We start from the raw sequence: 18015 nt of genomic DNA on the forward strand, positions 1-18015 counted from the left end.
TAGAGAACACTTTATTGCCATGTGGTCCTGGAGTCCAGCACCATTCCTGGTGCTTAATCAACTTGTGTGTGTTCATTCATTTCCAAACCACGTGTGAATGACCACTGGCCTTTCTGCCATGCGGTATTATCCCAGGCACTGTTGCCCCATGTCCCTGAAACACGTGTTGAAATAACCACAGGTTGGCCGTCCTATACGCCTGCCGTTTGGGGTTTATTATTATTTTCTGTCCCTGGGGGGGTTAACTAGATGCCTTTTAAGGGCCAGCTGCTCCCCCTGAAATAGCTGCGTATTAAAAACTAAAGCAAAATATAGATCCAGTTTTATTTATTTCAAACACTGTGGTAGCAACTTCCAGAAAGCCCTTTCAAAGGCGGGATATGAAAGGTGTAGAGATTGTGGAGGCGATAGGCTCTTGAGATGTGTGGCGGTTAATGTGTAACCTCTTTAACAAGGATTATGTGGACGTCCATGTGGCCTTCAAGCCATCGTGGGTTCATAAACCCAGGCGGTGGATCCCATGTTTGTAGCAAGTTCATGGCTTTGCAGATAACACAGACCCCCAAGGTTTATTTCCCTGGGTTGAAAAGCAACCACCGCCAACCGCTGGTAACCGACCTGTCCCACAGCAGGTTGGAGACCCTCAGATAAGGGTCTGGAGAAGGCTGCCCCCCTGCCCATTCTCAACACACACGCACGTGATTTTAGAGAGAGAGTGAAGTTAAGTGAGATCAAGAGAGGTGGAAAGGGCTTCCCTGGTGGCGCAGTGGTTGAGAGTCCGCCTGCCGATGCAGGGGACGCGGGTTCGTGCCCCGGTCCGGGAAGATCCCACATGCCACGGAGCGGCTGGGCCCATGAGCCATGGCCGCTGACCCTGCGCATCCGGAGCCTGTGCTCCGCAACGGGAGAGGCCACAACAGTGAGAGGCCTGCCTACCGCAAAAAAAAAAAAAAAAAAAAGAAAGAAAAAAAGAGAGAGGTGGAAAGAGTAAGGTGTGAGGGGAGAGGGAATCGGGCCCCCCTTTTTGGGTGGGTGCCAGTCTGGTCTGAGATCCAGGCAGCTTGCCTCTTGCATGAGTGTTATGCCTCCGACCTCCTGCTCTTTCGTGAACTGACATTTTGGGGGAGTTGTCCGTCTGGAGGGCCCAGATTAGAAACGAGAGAGAGAGAGCATGCTTACAGTAGAGTCTTATCAGGAAACCAGGACTTCTGCTGTCCTGGATTTTCACCTTACTGGAATTGTCTAACTTCTCTGTGTAAGAGGAAAATAATTGCTGGGGTTTGGGTAACATGTGAGCCAGTGGCTAAGCAACCCAGGTAGTGGTGTATCTGCCTTCACACGTAAGCTTTTGAAGTGCTACCTACCCCCTAATGGCAACAGAAGCCATCAGGTAAATAAGCCAGCTGTTAAGAGCAAGAACAAGAGTGTTTGCACAAACCACCTTTAAATTTTCTGATCCTTGATGAATGTCAGTTGGTTGTGAATTATTAACCCCAGTGTGCGTGAGGAAATACTGGGCGCTTAAGTGTCCTGTATATTTTTATGTAAGAAAAAAAATGAAACTGACCACACCCTCAGCTGCTGCCATTTGGTGCTCAGCGCTGGCCTGCTTTCACTCAGCAGGCATATTTAAAGCAGAGGTAGGAATGTTGGCCCCTCACAGACCACACGTGCGTCATAGCTCATCACTTGCCATCACACTTTTGCTCAGCAAGGAACGGAAGTGATTTGCGGCCTGTTGGCAGATAGACGTCTGACGATCCTTACTGAGCTGCGTGGAGTGTGCAGATCCTAGTGAGGGGGTCGGTAGGGATACCCATCTGGCTGGGAAGCATCGTGTGTATGGGATCAGAAAAGTAGATTTAGTGAATCATGGGAAGCTGGCTTGAGATGTCTTTTCACTCCCCAGCAGCTTTGCAAGAGGGCTTTGAGGCAGGTTCTTTAATTTGTCACCGGAGAGAGAGCCATCTTTCTCCAGTGCCTCAGCTTCGTTGGCGTGAAAGCCTGAAGTCGGCCTGCCCCACGAGGCCACGGCAGCGAGTCTCCTTGGAAGAAGCCAGCACAGCCAACAGAGGGAGCTACAGCTCAGCATCCTTTGCAGGAAGGCGATTTCAGGACTTTGAGTGGTGGGGAGAGACTTGGAGGAATCCATTTGTGAACCTGGTTTCCACGATGCACAGCTATTTTCAGGGGTCCTAAGGGCCTCCTAACCTTGATACTAATGGGCTAGTTCTCTCTTCTGACTTCTACCTGGGAAGGGGGACTGTGTATAGGCCTTTATCTGGGGGGAAGGGGAGGCTAAGGGAGAAAGACTCCTTAAAGGGTGAGAAGGAGGGAGTCTGGGAGAATCGGAGCTGAGCAAAGAGGGCTCTTGAAATAGCACATGGCTTCCTTTGAGCTGCACGTACCTTTGGGTATTGGTTGCTGGATTAACCCTGCAGTGTACGTCACACCTAGAAATGCCCGGGTGTGGTTCTGGGGGGTTCAGTTCCTTTACTACAAGGCCTAAGCTTTGTTCATTTCCAGGGCAGAAAACATGCATGCCATGGGGAGGGAGAAAGCAGGCGCTCTGTTTCACTTCCGTGTCTCTTTATTGTCCCCGGGGCAAGGCCATTTGATATTGGCAGGTCTGAAACACATTGAACGCTTTATTCTCGAGCTGCTGGGATTATGGCTGACATAGACCGTGGGCCCCGCCGCCAGCCTCCTCTATGGCAGTGGAAGAAAAGAAATTCAAGCTGTAAATGAATCTCTGTTTGGGGGTTTTGTAGTGGCAAATTACCTGAATGAGTGAACTGAAAAAGTGCCCGGTTTCTACCATGGTGAATACCTAGGCCTTAGATAAATATTGACACCAGCAGTGTGGCAGGCCTACCATTTGTCCCATGCCCCTGGGAAGAAAGGATCTTTTCTGAGGCACTTGTGACCTTCTAACCCACCCCGGCGAGTTTGTGCAGGTGCTTTTCTGCAGGAGCTCTCTGGGTCCGAGAGTGTGGGTGGTTTTCTCCCCGTGCTCGGGCAAGGGTAAGCCTCACCGAAGCCAAACCCGCCTCGGCTTATGGATCAGGGTTGGAGTTTGCCACAGGTGAACGGAGTTGCCAGCACAGTTTTGCAAAGTCACGCTTGTGTGGCCGTGCAGACCCGATCTGGGATGGGAGCACCTTTTATTTGCTGTGACAGTCTTCCAGTGGGAGGGAGTGAGGAGACAGGAAAGCCAGCCTGCAGAGTCTGACCTGGAGGACAGATTGGGTCTCATCACTGAACGCCTTAATTGCACAAACTCTGCCACACTCCAAACTGTACTTTGATTCCCTGTATCTCAGTGCGTAGAACCCAACTGGCTTCTAACTGAAGACGGTTTTGGATGCCAGTTTTGTTAGCGTGAAGTCTGCAGGAGCAAGTCAGCCTCTCCCCACCAGAGTGAAGGAGTCGGTTGCCCAGGGCAAGCTGAGCAGAGACTGTGACCAGTTCGCATTGGATTACACCATCTTTAAAAAGGAGCGATGGTGGAAGCTGGGTATGTGTGTGTGTGTGTGTGTGTTCAACAGGTAACAAGTGTTAGGCAAAGAAGTGCTGGCTCTTCATAGGGCAGCTGCCTCTCTGTAGCTGATGTCAGGGAGGTCTCGGTTTGGTAGGACCATGGCCTTTGATTTCCTGCTGGGATGGGAAGTGAATGGCTTTTGTCTCCCTAGCACTCACAGAGGTCCACATGGTGTTTCTGAGGTCTCTCCAGCCTGTAACTGGGAGTCCAACGGGAGTTACTTGTGAATGACTTTCGGTAGAGCTTTTAATGGATTTTGCTAGTGATTTACTTTAAAAACGGACTCACATCTTGTAGGTACCAGTGGTCATTATTTGGTTGAGGTGTAATTTAGCAGAATGTACTGTTAGGATCCAACCTTTAAGACACATCTTTGGGAGTAAATGACCTGGAACTACAAACTCTCAAGAGGCAGGGTGGTGGTGAGGAGGGTGTGGCTGTGAGGAGGTAGGTGTTAGGATGCCTTGGGCCCCTGCAAATGTTGATGGACCACATGGAAGAGGGAAAGCATCCTTTTTAGAAGTCTTGATGAATGATTAAAAAAAAGAAGCAACAAAAGTGTATTGCAGCTCCGTCATTTTCACCACCAGTTTTCCATTCGACATAGTAAAAGTTTAGTATGTCCAGGGTGCAGGTCACAGGTGTCATCTGATGCTTTGTGTCTGTAATTTCAGTGAAAAGGAAGGCCCTGTATTGCAACAGCAGAAAGCACTCTGTGCCAAAGCTGTGCTGAATTACCACCTGGCTGTCCCACCTTGACTTACTTAGCATCTACTCGGCCATTTCAACAACCAAAACCAGAGAAGTCACCATGGCCTCAGGCAATGATGTGGATGGGCTTTTTTTTTTTTTTTTTGCGGTACGCGGACCTCTCACTGTTGTAGCCTCTCCCACTATGGAGCACAGGCTCCGGACGTGCAGGCTCAGCGGCCGTGGCTCACGGGCCCAGCCGCTCCGCGGCACGTGGGATCCTCCCGGACCGGGCACGAACCTGTGTCCCCTGCATCGGCAGGCGGACTCTCAACCACTGCGCCACCAGGGAAGCCCATGGATGGGCTTTTAATTTTATGGTGTTTTCGTGACGTGTGAGCATCATAGAAAGAAAAATTATGGCTTCAGCTGAGCATTTCGTGACACGCATAAACTTTAAAAAGCCCAGTGGAAAAATTGACGGAACAAGATCCCAAGTCGATAAGCTAGCTAATAAAGTCAGCACCTTCACTGTTAGACCGGAGGCTGACCTTTCCAAACTGCGTTTTCTTTAAAATACTTAGCTCGAGTCCCTTGCATGCCTCCCTGTAATACAGCTGATGTGTTCTCGAAAAATTGTGGGTCAATTCAGTTTTTGAATTTGGCTGACTTCATATCAGGAATCTGTTCTCTGTATTTGAGTCATCTTCATTTTTAAGTTGGGAGGTAGCTGGGAAAAGATGGGAGGATAAACCGAGAAGATAATATTTGATTGTTGGAAACCTAGAAGAAGATATGGAAAACCAAGAAGAGAATGTTCCGTGATACTTGTGGGAACCTTGCGCTTAATCTGCTTGTAATGCAGAGTATCGCGGTAAATGCAGGTAAACCTAGGTTTTTATGTTAGCTTTGTAGATTGTGGGTGCTTGGGCTTTGCACAGGCACAGAGAGATGCCTGAGACATTAGTGAATGCTGGGTGTGATTTCAGTTGGAAAAATAAAAGATGCATGTAAATTCCAATGGAAGCTGATAGGGCATTCCAGAGCACACCCCTAGGAACTTTTGCCTTTTCAGAAAGGGTTTTCCTTATGAGCAGCTCTATTCTGGGAAGGTAGTTATGCCCACTTATGTCATTTGGTCCTTAAAATTTTTTGTGTGGGAGTGGGAAAAGAAAGAGATGCTGATAAAACTAAGGTAAACTGTTACTTGTAGAGATGTATTTGCTTTAAAAAAAAGTCTTTCATTTTCCTTCTTCCTCCCCTTTAAGGGGGACAATTAGGCAAATAATCATATATTGACCTTTTGTAACCCAAAAGTATATTTGCCTAAAATCACTCTTCTAAATACTTTTTTTAAACAACCGTTTAAAAATGGTTCATCAACAGACTCTGATCATCACATGTGCAAAGTTTAATTTTCATCTTTTGGCCTACATTTCTGTTACGTGAGGTTTGTGTACTACTATTTTTTGTTGATTGGATTATGTTAGAGGGTGAATTTTAAGAAATGAGGGTTAAAAAAGCATAGAATGAATGCCTTAATCCTTTCCTGGTTCTAGGAAACATCTAGACAAGAGTGTTTAGAATGGCATGTAATGACTCAGATGGTGGGAAGGGGTTTTTTGTTTGTTTGTTCTTAATATTTCAGTGTGTGTCTCTTGTACTCAGGGGAAGTAATCCATTATTGGAGGTTTCATTTCTGAAGAATCTTGAGTCACTGATATAGAATTTCTTTATCCCTTTATCCCAGTGAAATCCTCAGTTGTATCTTCTGCCAGCAAGACAGGCTCGGAATCTGGCCACCCTGTTCTTGCGACCAGGAGTACTTTTTATGGGGCCACGTTAAAATAGTTATTTCCCTCTCTGCCAGTCACATTCCTCTCAGGGCCCTTAGGTGGGGGCATGAAGTGTGGGCAATCACTCAGTGTTCAGTGGAGAAGCATTTCAGCGTGTTGGAAAAGGAAATTGATCACAGTATCACTTACGGTTGGTGGTTATTGCCAACATTGACACAGTTAAATTCTGTTGCGTGACGCATTCAATCAAAGAACAGTTCCTAAGGTGTTAGTAGTTTGCATCTTGCATAGGTCAATCCAAAGTTAATGAATTTCAAATCCCCATCACGGTTTTACTAAACCCCCTTTATTTTGCAGTGGTTGGTTCCATTGGAAAATAATCTCCTGAAAGTGGATATTTGTAGTGACAGAGGGGTACAGGTGGAGGTGTTAGGACAGGAAGACAGTAATCTGTGACCAGAGGGGTACTGGTGGACTCTACAAAGCACTTGACAAACCAAGGATTCCAAATTTATCCACTGGATTAATGTGTCCCTCACTTCCTGTCCCCTTTGCCCGACTTGTTTTAACTACAACATAAGCAAGAGCCTCCGTTTCCTGCCTCAGTAGAGCGTGGTTTTCATTTAGGAAAATCCTCCTCCATTGTTTTTAACTGAAGGCACTCCAGCCTCTAAGTGTGTCGCTGGAGGTGAGCACGCGTTCTTGGCGCACGTCTGTCCCCTTTGGGTCCTGATTGATCAGCCCTCTTCTCTCACTGGAGCCCCTAGTGCCTTAGGACCAGGAGAGATTGGTAGGGGTGGGAGCGCCTGCATCTGAGGCATCACCACCCTCTGCTGTGCACGGTGGCTGGGCTTGAGGAGGGAAGGATTCAGCTGTGTGTGGGATGGTGCCCGGCAAGGGGCTGATGACTTTGGAAAGCCCTAGAGAGCTTAAGGACTGTCTGAAAGGGCGAATTGGTGATCCCTCTTAAGAGGTGATAAAGTAGAGAGTAGGTGACCAGACTCCTGTCCCCTTGCCTCCCCCTCCCCATTTCCAAGTCTCTGCAAAGCCACTTCTCTAATAGCAAAGCCAAATGATGGCTGTAGGTGCCTCTTCCCTGCTGGGGTGATCCTGGGGGACGGTCTCTTTGTGACAGGTGTGTGGGAGGCTCAGCCTGTGGCCAGCAGCTATTCTCTGTCCAAGTTCTCTTTGTTTGTAAGGTTCCCCACCCCCCCCGCAAACTGCAGAGCTGCGGCCGCAGTATCGGCTGGAGTACCTCTTCTTAATGAAGTTAATTAATCTTTAAGGGTCCTTGATACACAGACTATATTTAATGAATGACTGTGGTGGGAAATTTGTGGGCTTCTCCCCCGTACATCCTCCACAATCAAACATGAGACTGCTTAAATAAGAAAGCCTTATCATATCCAGTTACTTTGTCTCTCTTTAGCCAAACTAAGATTTGGGCAGGAAAAACAGATCCGAAGGTCTCCTGTTTTAAGGGCTGTTGTGGAAAGCAAAGGCTGATTACTTTCAGTGGTGGTGGGCCTCTTGAGTGTTTGGCTCAAAACTTGAAGTAGATGAACAAGGAGATATTCTGTTCCTGTGGGGATCAGCTTTAATGACCCTGTAGATTAACATTCATGGTGGACCTGGCACTGGGGTTTGCTAAGGTTTGTATAACCCTTGACTTAACTGCCTGCTAGGTTGTATATCTGACAACGTGGGGCTACTCTTCGCGACTTTGCCCTAAAACAATTCCTGTCTTGCCCCTCTCCTTTCTAGGAGGTCCTGACTTGGCTTTTTTTTTTTTTTTTTTAAGATTCATGCCTTCCTTGCCTTATTGTACTGTTCTGGCCTTGTTTCCTGAAACACTTCCTTAAAAACCATGCTGTTCCGCTGTTCTTCCAGGTTTAGCTAAGGTCTTGCGTTTTCTGATAAACCTTCCTCATCGCAGTTGGTCTTCCCTGCTCTGAACATCACCTGGACTCAGTGGTATCCACACCAGGAGTACAAACTCAGATGCTTGCAGGGCCAGCGAGATACTGCAAATGAGTGAAGAGGTCCTGGGGGAGACAGTAGGAGTGGTGAGGTCTGTGGTCAGCCGGGGTCCTTGCTAAATAAACGTAGCTGATTGTGCTGTCAGCGTGCTGGCCCCGTGATGACAGGCATCCCACATTCTATTGCATTTCGCTTTATTGCATTGTTTACAAATCGAAGGTTTTTGGCAACCCTGCATCGAGCAAGTCTGTTGGCGCCATTTTTCTAACAGCATTATTTTATAATTAAGGTATGTACATTCTTCTTTTAGACGTAGTGCTGTTGCACACTTATGGATTACAGTATAGTGTAAAGACATAATTTTGTATGCACTGGAAAACCAGAAAATTCGTCCAATTCGCTGTATTGCGATATTCGCTTTATTGCGGTGGTCTGGAACCGAACCCACAGTATCTCTGAGGTATGCCTGTAATTTCAAGAGAAGCTGAAACTTTTTATTATTCGCTAAAAACTTTAGGTTTCTCCAAACACTATTCACTCAGAAAGAAATTTCCCTGCAACCCACCTTTGGCCCAAAAGCTGCCAGTTTGCAACTCCTGGTCCATCATTCCCAAGATGCTTGCCCTGTCAGAGCCTTTGGCTGCAATTATTTGGTCCAGAGACTTATCTGACCAGTAGGTTGTAAACTCCTTAAGGTCAAGGACTAGATCTTATCCTGATTTGTATTAGAATTTAACCTAAGTGCACTACAGATTGTAGACAAACACAATAAATATTTGTCAAATTTGACATCTGCTGGGTGCTGTAGGACAAAGACTTAAACCTGCGTTCAAATCAACCACAGGCCCAGGTGAGACGTGTGAGATATTAAGGCAGAGAAGCACAGTTAAGACTGGCGGGATTACAGAGGCACACGCGCTGACTTCTCTCAAATAATGTCTTAAGCATCAGAATTCAGAGACCCACACCAATTTCAAAAGCCGATTTTAAGGAGTGACTGACTCTGGGGTGTGTATAATGGCTAGTGTGTATTATTTCTTCTTTTGAGTTGCTTGTAAGCCTCATTTGCATAGAGAATTATCTGTGTAACATTTTCAAAAATCGGAATAACTGTGACTCATTACTGCCTTTGTTCAATGTCAGTGACCACAAGCTCTCCAGGTGAGCTGTACGTATTGAGTTGCTATCAAGTGATTTTACATTTGATTATTTGCTGAATGTGTTTCTTTTTCCAAGCCTCAGTTTAGGCAATATATGGTTGATCAGCTTACTGAAGAAAGACAAGCACAGAACTACCTTCTGAGTGGGAATTCTTGGGTGACGATGTCAGAGGAGTGATTCCAGTTTCAGATACAGTTTTATCATTCTCAGTATAAGCCTTTAATGTGTATGAATAGGCCATTCAGTTGTGGCTTTTGGTTAATGAGGGGGAAAAGCATTGCAACAGAAAAAGAAAAAGATAAGGACATCCGATATCCTAGATTTAAAAAGAAATCTCTTCTCGTAAAACCTTATAATGTGGGCCTAGGGAACACAGTGTGGTGATTTCATTGGAACTTGATGTGTCATTCCTCAGAAGGTAAAAATGCAGCAGAAACAGCCTTAAAAGCTTAAGGGATTAAATAACTTTAACAAGTCACATGCTCTTCCTCATTCACACCCCTTGAAATTTGAAAGGACCAATCACTTGTTCCCAGTTAGACCTAAGCTGGTGACTCCTTTTTTAATGGATGACCAACAGCACAGTGTGAGGTCAAGTAGAGTCATACAGATGAAGCCCACAGTTTCCCAAGAAAGAAGAGGTTGCCAGGCTAGTCCTGTGTGTCCCATGTGCTCAGCAGTTGGGTCATTGGATTGCTTCACACTTTTCTTTCCGGCTGTATTCTTCACTTTAGCCAACATCTGAAAGGTAAAACATGCAAAGTCCTGTACCGTTCAGGAGCCCAGACAGGGCTGAGTACTGGGAAATAGACGGGCCTGGAAACCAAACTGAATGGGAAAACTTCCTTCCCCAGGGAATGCCTGTCACTGATTTGGGACCAGTTCCTTCCACTTTGAATTATTATTCTTATTAAAGTTGAAAAATACAGCCATGCATTGCACCTTCCTTCCCCGTGAGAGGTTCGGCCTGTACGGTCAGGGGTCTGTGAGCAGTGCCTGTTTTTGAGGATGAAGTGCTAATGACGTTGCCTAATAATGCTGGGGTTGTTTGCTCACCACAGCTTACTCAGAAGTAAACGGAACTTTTTATCCCTCAACTTCCAAGGAATCAATGAATTATTGTTTGCCAGCTTTGAATGGCGTTTGCCAAGTTTGTAGTATGTGGTTCTGGTTGTAATCCAGGAAGATTCTGGTCAGATTATGTAAATACTGATTGAGCCTATAGAATTACGTTCAGAGGGCATTTCTTTTTTATAAGAGCATCTTCCTTGTGGATCGAGTTTTCAAAGCTCTCTCCTCTGTTGGAATTGGTTAAGAACTGTGTGTGCCTAGAGCATGTAGGCTGAGATCCGTGCCGCTCCGCCACCACATTTTTTTTTTTTTTTTTTTTTTTTTTTTTTTTTGCGGTACGGTGGCCTCTCATTGTTGTGGCCTCTCCCGTTGCGGAGCACAGGCTCCGGACGCACAGGCTCAGCGACCATGGCTCACGGGCCCAGCCGCTCCGCGGCATGTGGGATCCTCCCAGACCGGGGCACGAACCCGTGCCCCCTGCATCGGCAGGCGGACTCGCAACCACTGCGCCACCAGGGAAGCCCCCGCCACCACGTTTTTAACAAAGCTCTTGAATTATTGGGAAATTCAAATTTATTTTTTATTTTATTTAAAAAAAATTTTTGTTGTAGTATAATTGATTTACAGTGTTGTGCGTTAGTTTCAGGTGTACAGCAAAGTGAATCAGTTATACATATACATATATTCACTCTTTTTTAGATTCTTTTCCTATATAGGCCATTACAGAGTATTGAGAGTTCCCTGTGCTCTACAGTAGGTCCTTATTAGTTGTCTGTTTTATATATAGTAATGTGTGTATATGTCCATCCCAATCTCCCAACTTATCCCCCCGCCCCTTACGCCGGTAATCATAAGTTTGTTTTCTACATCTGTAACTCTATACCTGTTTTGTAATTTTTCACAGAATTAGAACAAAAAATTTTACAATTTGTATGGAAACACAAAAGGTCCCGAATAGCCAAAGCAATCTTGAGAAAGAAAAACGGAGCTGGAGGAATCAGGCTCCCTGACTTGAGACTGTACTATAAAGCTATAGTCATCAAATTTATTTTTAAAGTCCAAGTTTCTTCCCTCCGTGCTGTTTCACTTTAAATATTTGTTGATTACTTTATGATTCAGACGTATTTGTTGATTACTCCATGATTTAGATTAATAGAAATTTCAGGGATGACGGACATGTCCTCTCCCTGCGTTGTGCAGTCAAGACAGTAGCCGCTAGCCGCAGGTGGTTGGACATTTGGACAATGGCTAGTGCCACTGAGACGCTGAATTCTTAATTTTCTGTAATCTTAATTAAAGCATAAATGTCAGTAGTCACACGGCTAGTGGCTGCTGAATTGGAGAGCACAGGTTTACAGAACAGTGGGGATTTCTCAGCTATTTGAACACTTAGCTCTTCTCATTCTGTGGGATCAGGGCAAGGGGTCTTGCCAGGAAAAAGACTCAGCAAGCAGATTACTGTCGTGCACTGTTGAACCCTTTGCTTTTCAGCCGCAGATAAAACCTGGCTAAAACTTGAGCTGGTCTCTGCCGAGAGGCCTCTTGTGTGTTGGGCAAATGGTGGGCCGGACAGTCATCTCTCAGCACATTAGCAGAAAGGGTATCTACGGCCGGGCTCCATTGTTCGAAGATCTGCGCACCCTTTGTGCCAAGAACAAGGAAATGTATGTTATGACAATGGCTGACAAACTGTTTAATGAAAGCTGCAATTGGCAGTAACTAAATTCTCTGAGGTTTCTTTCCCCTCTGCTTTGCTCCTGAAAGGTGCAGAAATGCTTTTGACAGCATCTGTCCTGCTGACAGATGAATTGTTTTGACAGGAGAATCTGAAACCTTCTACTGAAGACACACTCAGATGTCGGGCCTGGTAAGGGGCGATCGTGTCTGTAGAAATAAGTGAGATGCTTTTGACTGGTGTGCATGTCAGCCGCCACCTGAAAGAAAGGCCTCGTTAAAGGTTTTTTGCTGATTAACTCTTGGATTGTTCTTCAGACCTGAGATGAGAATTCATACCCCTCTCTCCACAGTTCTTGGACTGAGTAGATGGATGTCCTTAATCGTTGAGGAATGAATGTTGTCAGGAAGCATGGCAGTCAAAGGTTTTTTGTGTTTTGTTTTTTTTTTTAACTTTATTATACTGGGGAAAAAAAAACCCACCAATGTTCATAGCAGCATGATTCACGATAGCCAAAAGATGGAAACAAGCCAACTGTCCATCAACTGTTAAAGGGATAAACAAAACGTGAGTGAGATATATAGTTATCTGCATGCAGTGGAATAATGGAATGCTATTCAGCCACAAAAAGGAACAGGAAATTCTGACACATACTACAATGTGGACACACCTTGAGGGCATTGTTCTGAGTGAAATAAGCCAGACACAAACGGTCGTATACTGTATGGCTCCACTTACATGAAGTACCTAGCCAAGTCAAATTCATACAGACACCATGTAGAGTGGAGGTGGCCAGCCCAGGGTGGGAGGGGAGAATGGGAAGTTAGTGCTTCATGAGTGTTGCATTTCAGTTGGAAAAGATGCAAAAAAAGTTCTAGTGAGGAATGGATGGTGGTGATGGTTGCACAACAGTGAGAATATACTTAATGTCCCTGAACCGTACGTTTAAAGATGGTCAAGATGGTACATTTTGTGTTACATATATTTTACCACAATAAAAAATAATTATGTTGGGAGTGTGCCTCCCAGAAATGAGCAAACAAGAAAATGTCTGAGGATTTTACTTAAGATTGTATTTATTTGTCAGGGAGAATAAATATTTTCCCCATTTCCTGATAAAGCAGTTGATGATCCGCAGCTTGTACCAGGATTTATTTCTCAAGACTAAAAAGCTAGGCAGCTCTGTGTCCAGAAGCAGAGCTGTTCCAAGGGACCTGAGCCTCAGCCACTGTCTTCTGTCTGTGTTGCTGATAGGCACTCGAGAGGATAATTACTCTTAGAGCCAGTCTGCAGACACTCAGTTGTTGATATATGGCTTTTCTAGTTCATTGAAAGTCAAAAAGTCACTGCATCCAGGCAGACCCAGTGAGTGCTTAAATTTCCACTTACAAGTATCTAAAGCTTTGTTGCTACTTACTAGAATCTCCATGTTAAGTCCTGTTACTGGCTGGTTTCTTGATAAAACTAGCTTATGGAAGCCCCCTTTCTCAAGCTGCCTTATCTAAAAAGCAGAATTTGTGTAGCATTTTTGAAATTTAAATAAATTGTGCTCTTTAAGGCAAAGATGGACCAAGGGGTGTTGTGATTTAAAGTGGTTTTATTCTTTTTTTTCTTTATCATTTTATTTATTTGTTTGTTTGTTTGTTTATTTATGGCTGCGTTGGGTCTTTGTTGTTGAGCACGGGCTTTCTCTAGTTGTGGCGAGCGAGGGCTACTCTTTGTTGCGGTGCGTGGGCTTCTCATTACAGTGGCTTCTCTTTGTTGCAGAGCACGGGCTCTAGGCTCACGGGCTTCAGTAGTTCTGGCATGCAGGCTCAGTAGTTGTGGCTCGTGGGCTCTAGAGTGCAGGCTCAGTAGTTGTGGCACATGGGCTTAGTTGCTCCGTGGCATGTGGGATCTTCCCGGACCAGGGCTCGAACCCGTGCCCCTGCGTTGGCAGGCAGATTCTTAACCTCTGTGCCACCAGGGAAGTCCGAAAGTGGTTTTATTCTAATACTGAGTTGCTGAAGGATGTGGACCCTCCTGGGGTGGGAATTGAGGGAAATGATTTCATTCCAGATCGTTCAAAACGGAGCCACCAGGAATTGCTTGGGTCCTGGATCCTGTGAGCCCCAGCTCCAGCCCTGGCCACGTATAACAAGCCAGAAATAAGTTATTCATTTTGAACCTAGATCAGAGCTTGAAAAACAGTGGTTCTCGGGCTAAATATGGTCTGCAGATTTATCTATGTACTCAAAGAATTGAAAAGATTTCACATAAAAATTCAGAGATTGAGCCTCTCTTGGAAATGGAGGAGACTGGTCTATACCACCCTTGTTTCTGGAAATAGGAGCAAATGCCCCCTGTAGGTGGAGGGCGGGTGTGTGGCCACTGCTGTGTCAACCTCATTCCACACCTGTCAGGTGACCACCCGCATTACTTGCTTGCCCTTCCTACTCTTGGCTTTGTGGTTTCTGAGTCTTTCCCTCATGCTTCCTTTAGCCCAACAACTCCCATTACCTGTGATGATATAAATGTCACAGTCATTATAAACTCACAGTATCTGTAGACCCAGAAACAAGATTTCCACCCGCCTTTGTCATGATAATATGCTCACCAGAGAAGAAAAGTTCAGTCTTTTCAGTCCTCTTTGTGACGTGAGAGAATTCTCTCCATTTGTGGATTTTCTGTTCCAAGTCTAACCTGCTGGTTTCTAAGTATCCCATTGTAAATACTCCTAAGAGCAGACAAGCTCACACTTGACTTCAATAGGTGGTTTAAAAATTACCACCTTCAATTTTTATGGTATCATAATCCTTGGACAAATTGCTTTTAATTCGGGCTGTGCCCTGAACACAGATGTGCCATTAATTTCAAGGGTAGTTTGACTTTTATTTAGATGAATGTCTTGAGTTGACAGTGAAATGGCTGTCAGCTCTGGCCTCGTATTGATTGGAATGTCTCTGGAGGAAGCTTCAAAGAAAGTTGGCACTTAGTGTGATGCTGGGCCCCTTAAGAGACAGACTCTAAACTCATGATTCGCGGTACTTGTTAATTGTCAGTAACGGCAATGGAATTAATAACTGAGATGAAAAATGTCAGCCAGCCCCTTCGGCATACACGGGACTAGGTGTATTTTAGTAGCAGGGAGCAGGGCACAGTGCACAGTTAAGAAGTAAGGGCCCAGGGCTTCCCTGGTGGCGCAGTGGTTGAGAGTCCGCCTGCTGATGCAGGGGATACGGGTTCGTGCCCCGGTCCGGGAAGATCCCACATGCCGCGGAGCGGCTGGGCCCGTGAGCCATGGCCGCTGAGCCTGCGCGTCCGGAGCTTGTGCTCCGCAACGGGAGAGGCCGCAACAGTGAGAGGCCCGCGTACCGCAAAAAAAAAAAAAAAAAAAAAAAAAAAAGAAGTAAGGGCCCATGTGGTCCACATCTCTGTGGATTCTGTTCCTGGAAGATTAAGCTGGTCTGGGTTTAAGGGTGGGATCTGAGAAGCTCAGCCGATCCGACATTGCCCCACTTGGTCCTTGTCTTCCTCTGAGGAAGGGGGTCGGGGATGAAGGGGAGAGAGAGATGTAGTTCTGAATAATTGTGATGGCTGCTGTCATCTTGAGGAGGCTGCTGGCACGTGAGGCTTTGGTTCACACCGATGTTTCCCCGTGACACTGCTCCTCTCTCCTGTGTGCTTATCACTCGAAATATTTATTCATTGATGGTAGGAGTGCTGTGTTCGTATAAGCCTTATGATTAGGGTTGTACATTGCTCACTTCTTAAATAGTCCTTTCAACTTGGAGTATACATCTGAGCGATTTTTCGTCTTAAGTTCTTGTTTAGACCAAGGTCTCTCAACCTCTGTACGTTAGCGTTGACACTTAGGGCTGGATAATCATCTGTTGTTAAGGGCTGTCCTGTGCGTCGTAGGATGTTTAGCAGCATCCTTGTCCTCTACCCACCAGATGCCAGTAGCGCACCCCCTCCACCTTCCCTGCAGTCGTGACAACCAGAAATGTCTCCAGACTTTGCCAGATGTCATCCCTGGTTGAGGACCAGGGATTTTTAGCCAAAGAAGGATCAGTCTCCAGCCCTTCTTTCCCTTTACTACTTCTTGATAGTGTTTGATGCCTTAGTAAAACATTAATTTTAAAAAATGCCATTTAGGGGCTTCCCTGGTGGCGCAGTGGTTGAGAGTCCGCCTGCCGATGCAGGGGACACAGGTTCGTATCCCGGTCTGGGAAGGTCCCACATGCCGCGGAGCAGCTGGGCCCATGAGCCATGGCCGCTAAGCCTGCGCGTCTGGAGCCTGTGCACCGCAACGGGAGAGGCCACAACAGTGAGAGGCCCACATACCACAAAAAAAAAAAAAAAAATGCCATTTAGAATAGCCTTGGACTTGATATGGTACAAAGCATTTGGACCAGCATGCTCTAGTGTAAAGTAGGAGGGTTAGCTTCCCTCAGAATTTCTTTATAAAGTTGTGAAGTGGCAAAATGGTACTGACTGAAATCCATTTGGATTTAGCCAACCTCAAGTGAATTGAGATTTTCATAGTGGCTTGTTTATGGATCCAAGTGGGGACGAGGTATAGCTGTAAATCTCATTGTCAATAAGATTACTTAAAATAGGGCGTGAGATACGGGCAGTTATCAGGGAGAGGGATTTTTTTTGGGGGGGGAGGGATGGGTAGACGATTCCTGAATTTGAGGGTAGTGATTGAATTTTTTGTTTGTTTTTTGCTCTCCTTTTACCAGAAACCTGAGTTACAGCAAACTTTCTGAGATTGATCCTGCTGGTTTTGAGGACTTGCCGAATCTACAAGAAGTGTGAGTGCTTTTCCCCAAACTTCTGTGGGCTGGGGGGATGGAGAGCTCCTTGGAAAGATTCTCTCTTATGGCAGCATCGCTCTCTTCCCTGGATCAGCATTCTGAACTTGTTCGAAGGAGCATCTGCTAGGGACTGTCAGTGACAAACTGTCCTATTTACTTAGTGCTCCTTCACTGAAGCCCCTCTCTTTTTCCTGGGCAGGTCAGCAGGTTACTGGAAATTACAAGTCCATGGTGGGTGTATAGGCTTGTGGGAAGCTTGGGGGACCAGCTGGGTTAACACACCTGGCTGGTACTTGCCTCAGTTCCCAGGGCGCTAGAGCAGCCTGCTTTGCAGGGACATTTGCGCCAGCCCACCCCTTCTGTTTCCCAGGAAGCCAAGGTATAGAGGAATAGATAGTAAGGTGGACTTTTCTCTTCCCATCTCCAAAGAGAACTAGACATTACTGCCTTTGGAACTCTGGGCTTGCTGCCTCTTGCAGTGTCCTTTAAATCAGGCCTCAATCTTTTCTTCTTCTCCTCCTCCTCCTCTTCCTCCCCCTCTTCCTCCTCCTCCTCCCCCTCTTCCTCCTCCTCCTCTTCCTCTTCCTCCTCCTCCTCTTCCTCCTCCTCTTCCTCTTCTTTTTCTTCTTCTTCTTTTTAATGTAAAGAATTCTGGTTTTAACAAGGATGTTAGGGTTATCAGGATTTTAATTCCACTGGGACTTTAGAGAAAAGCCATGCATACCCACTGCAGAAAATTTGGAAACTGTAGAAGTATGTAAAAACAAATGAAAATCACTAGAATTATCACCCAGACCTAACCGTTGTGAACACTTAGTGAAAAATATACACCTCTACACTTATAATTCTGGAATCAAGCTGTGTTTATATTGTGGTATTATGTCTGTTTTTTTAGTTATCCTTACATTTTTGACAACTTTGTCATGTAAACTTAAAGGTTTTTACTATCCCATTTCAATTTTTGTGTAAAACTGCTACACATGAATATTCCATAAATCATTCACCCAGTGCTTCTATTGTTAGATATTTTTTAGACATTATTAAGTGCTTTACATATTTTACTTATTATATGTAACTGATAAAAGTCCTTGTTTATTATTCTTTGATTCCATTGTTGATGATTTATCTAAAGGAAATTTAATCAGATGGTGCAATTTGTAAAATACTTGCATTCCCTACCGCCGTCTCCAAATTCTCCAAGATGGTGTTTATGATTTCCATATCTGTTTAAAAAAGGTTTCAACTTCCAAAGTTAAAGGAAGATCAGAGTTGGAAGGGGCCCTTGGAAATACTTTGTCC

General features: G+C 45.4%; 1 protein-coding gene across 1 annotated transcript in view; it reads left to right on the forward strand.

Annotated features, from left to right (window-relative positions):
- LRIG1 (leucine rich repeats and immunoglobulin like domains 1) overlaps window positions 1-18015 on the forward strand; it is a gene marked incomplete at both ends in the record, with an annotated part of 119277 nt that overhangs the window by 23897 nt on the left and 77365 nt on the right. The window contains one exon of the mRNA XM_079712713.1: window positions 16642-16713. Coding sequence (XP_079568839.1) covers window positions 16642-16713 — 72 coding nt within the window. The remainder of the gene's footprint in view (window positions 1-16641; window positions 16714-18015) is intronic.

The sequence above is a fragment of the Hyperoodon ampullatus genome (genome assembly GCF_949752795.1).
Source record: "Hyperoodon ampullatus genome assembly, chromosome: 10".
NCBI classification, from domain to species: domain Eukaryota; kingdom Metazoa; phylum Chordata; class Mammalia; order Artiodactyla; family Ziphiidae; genus Hyperoodon; species Hyperoodon ampullatus.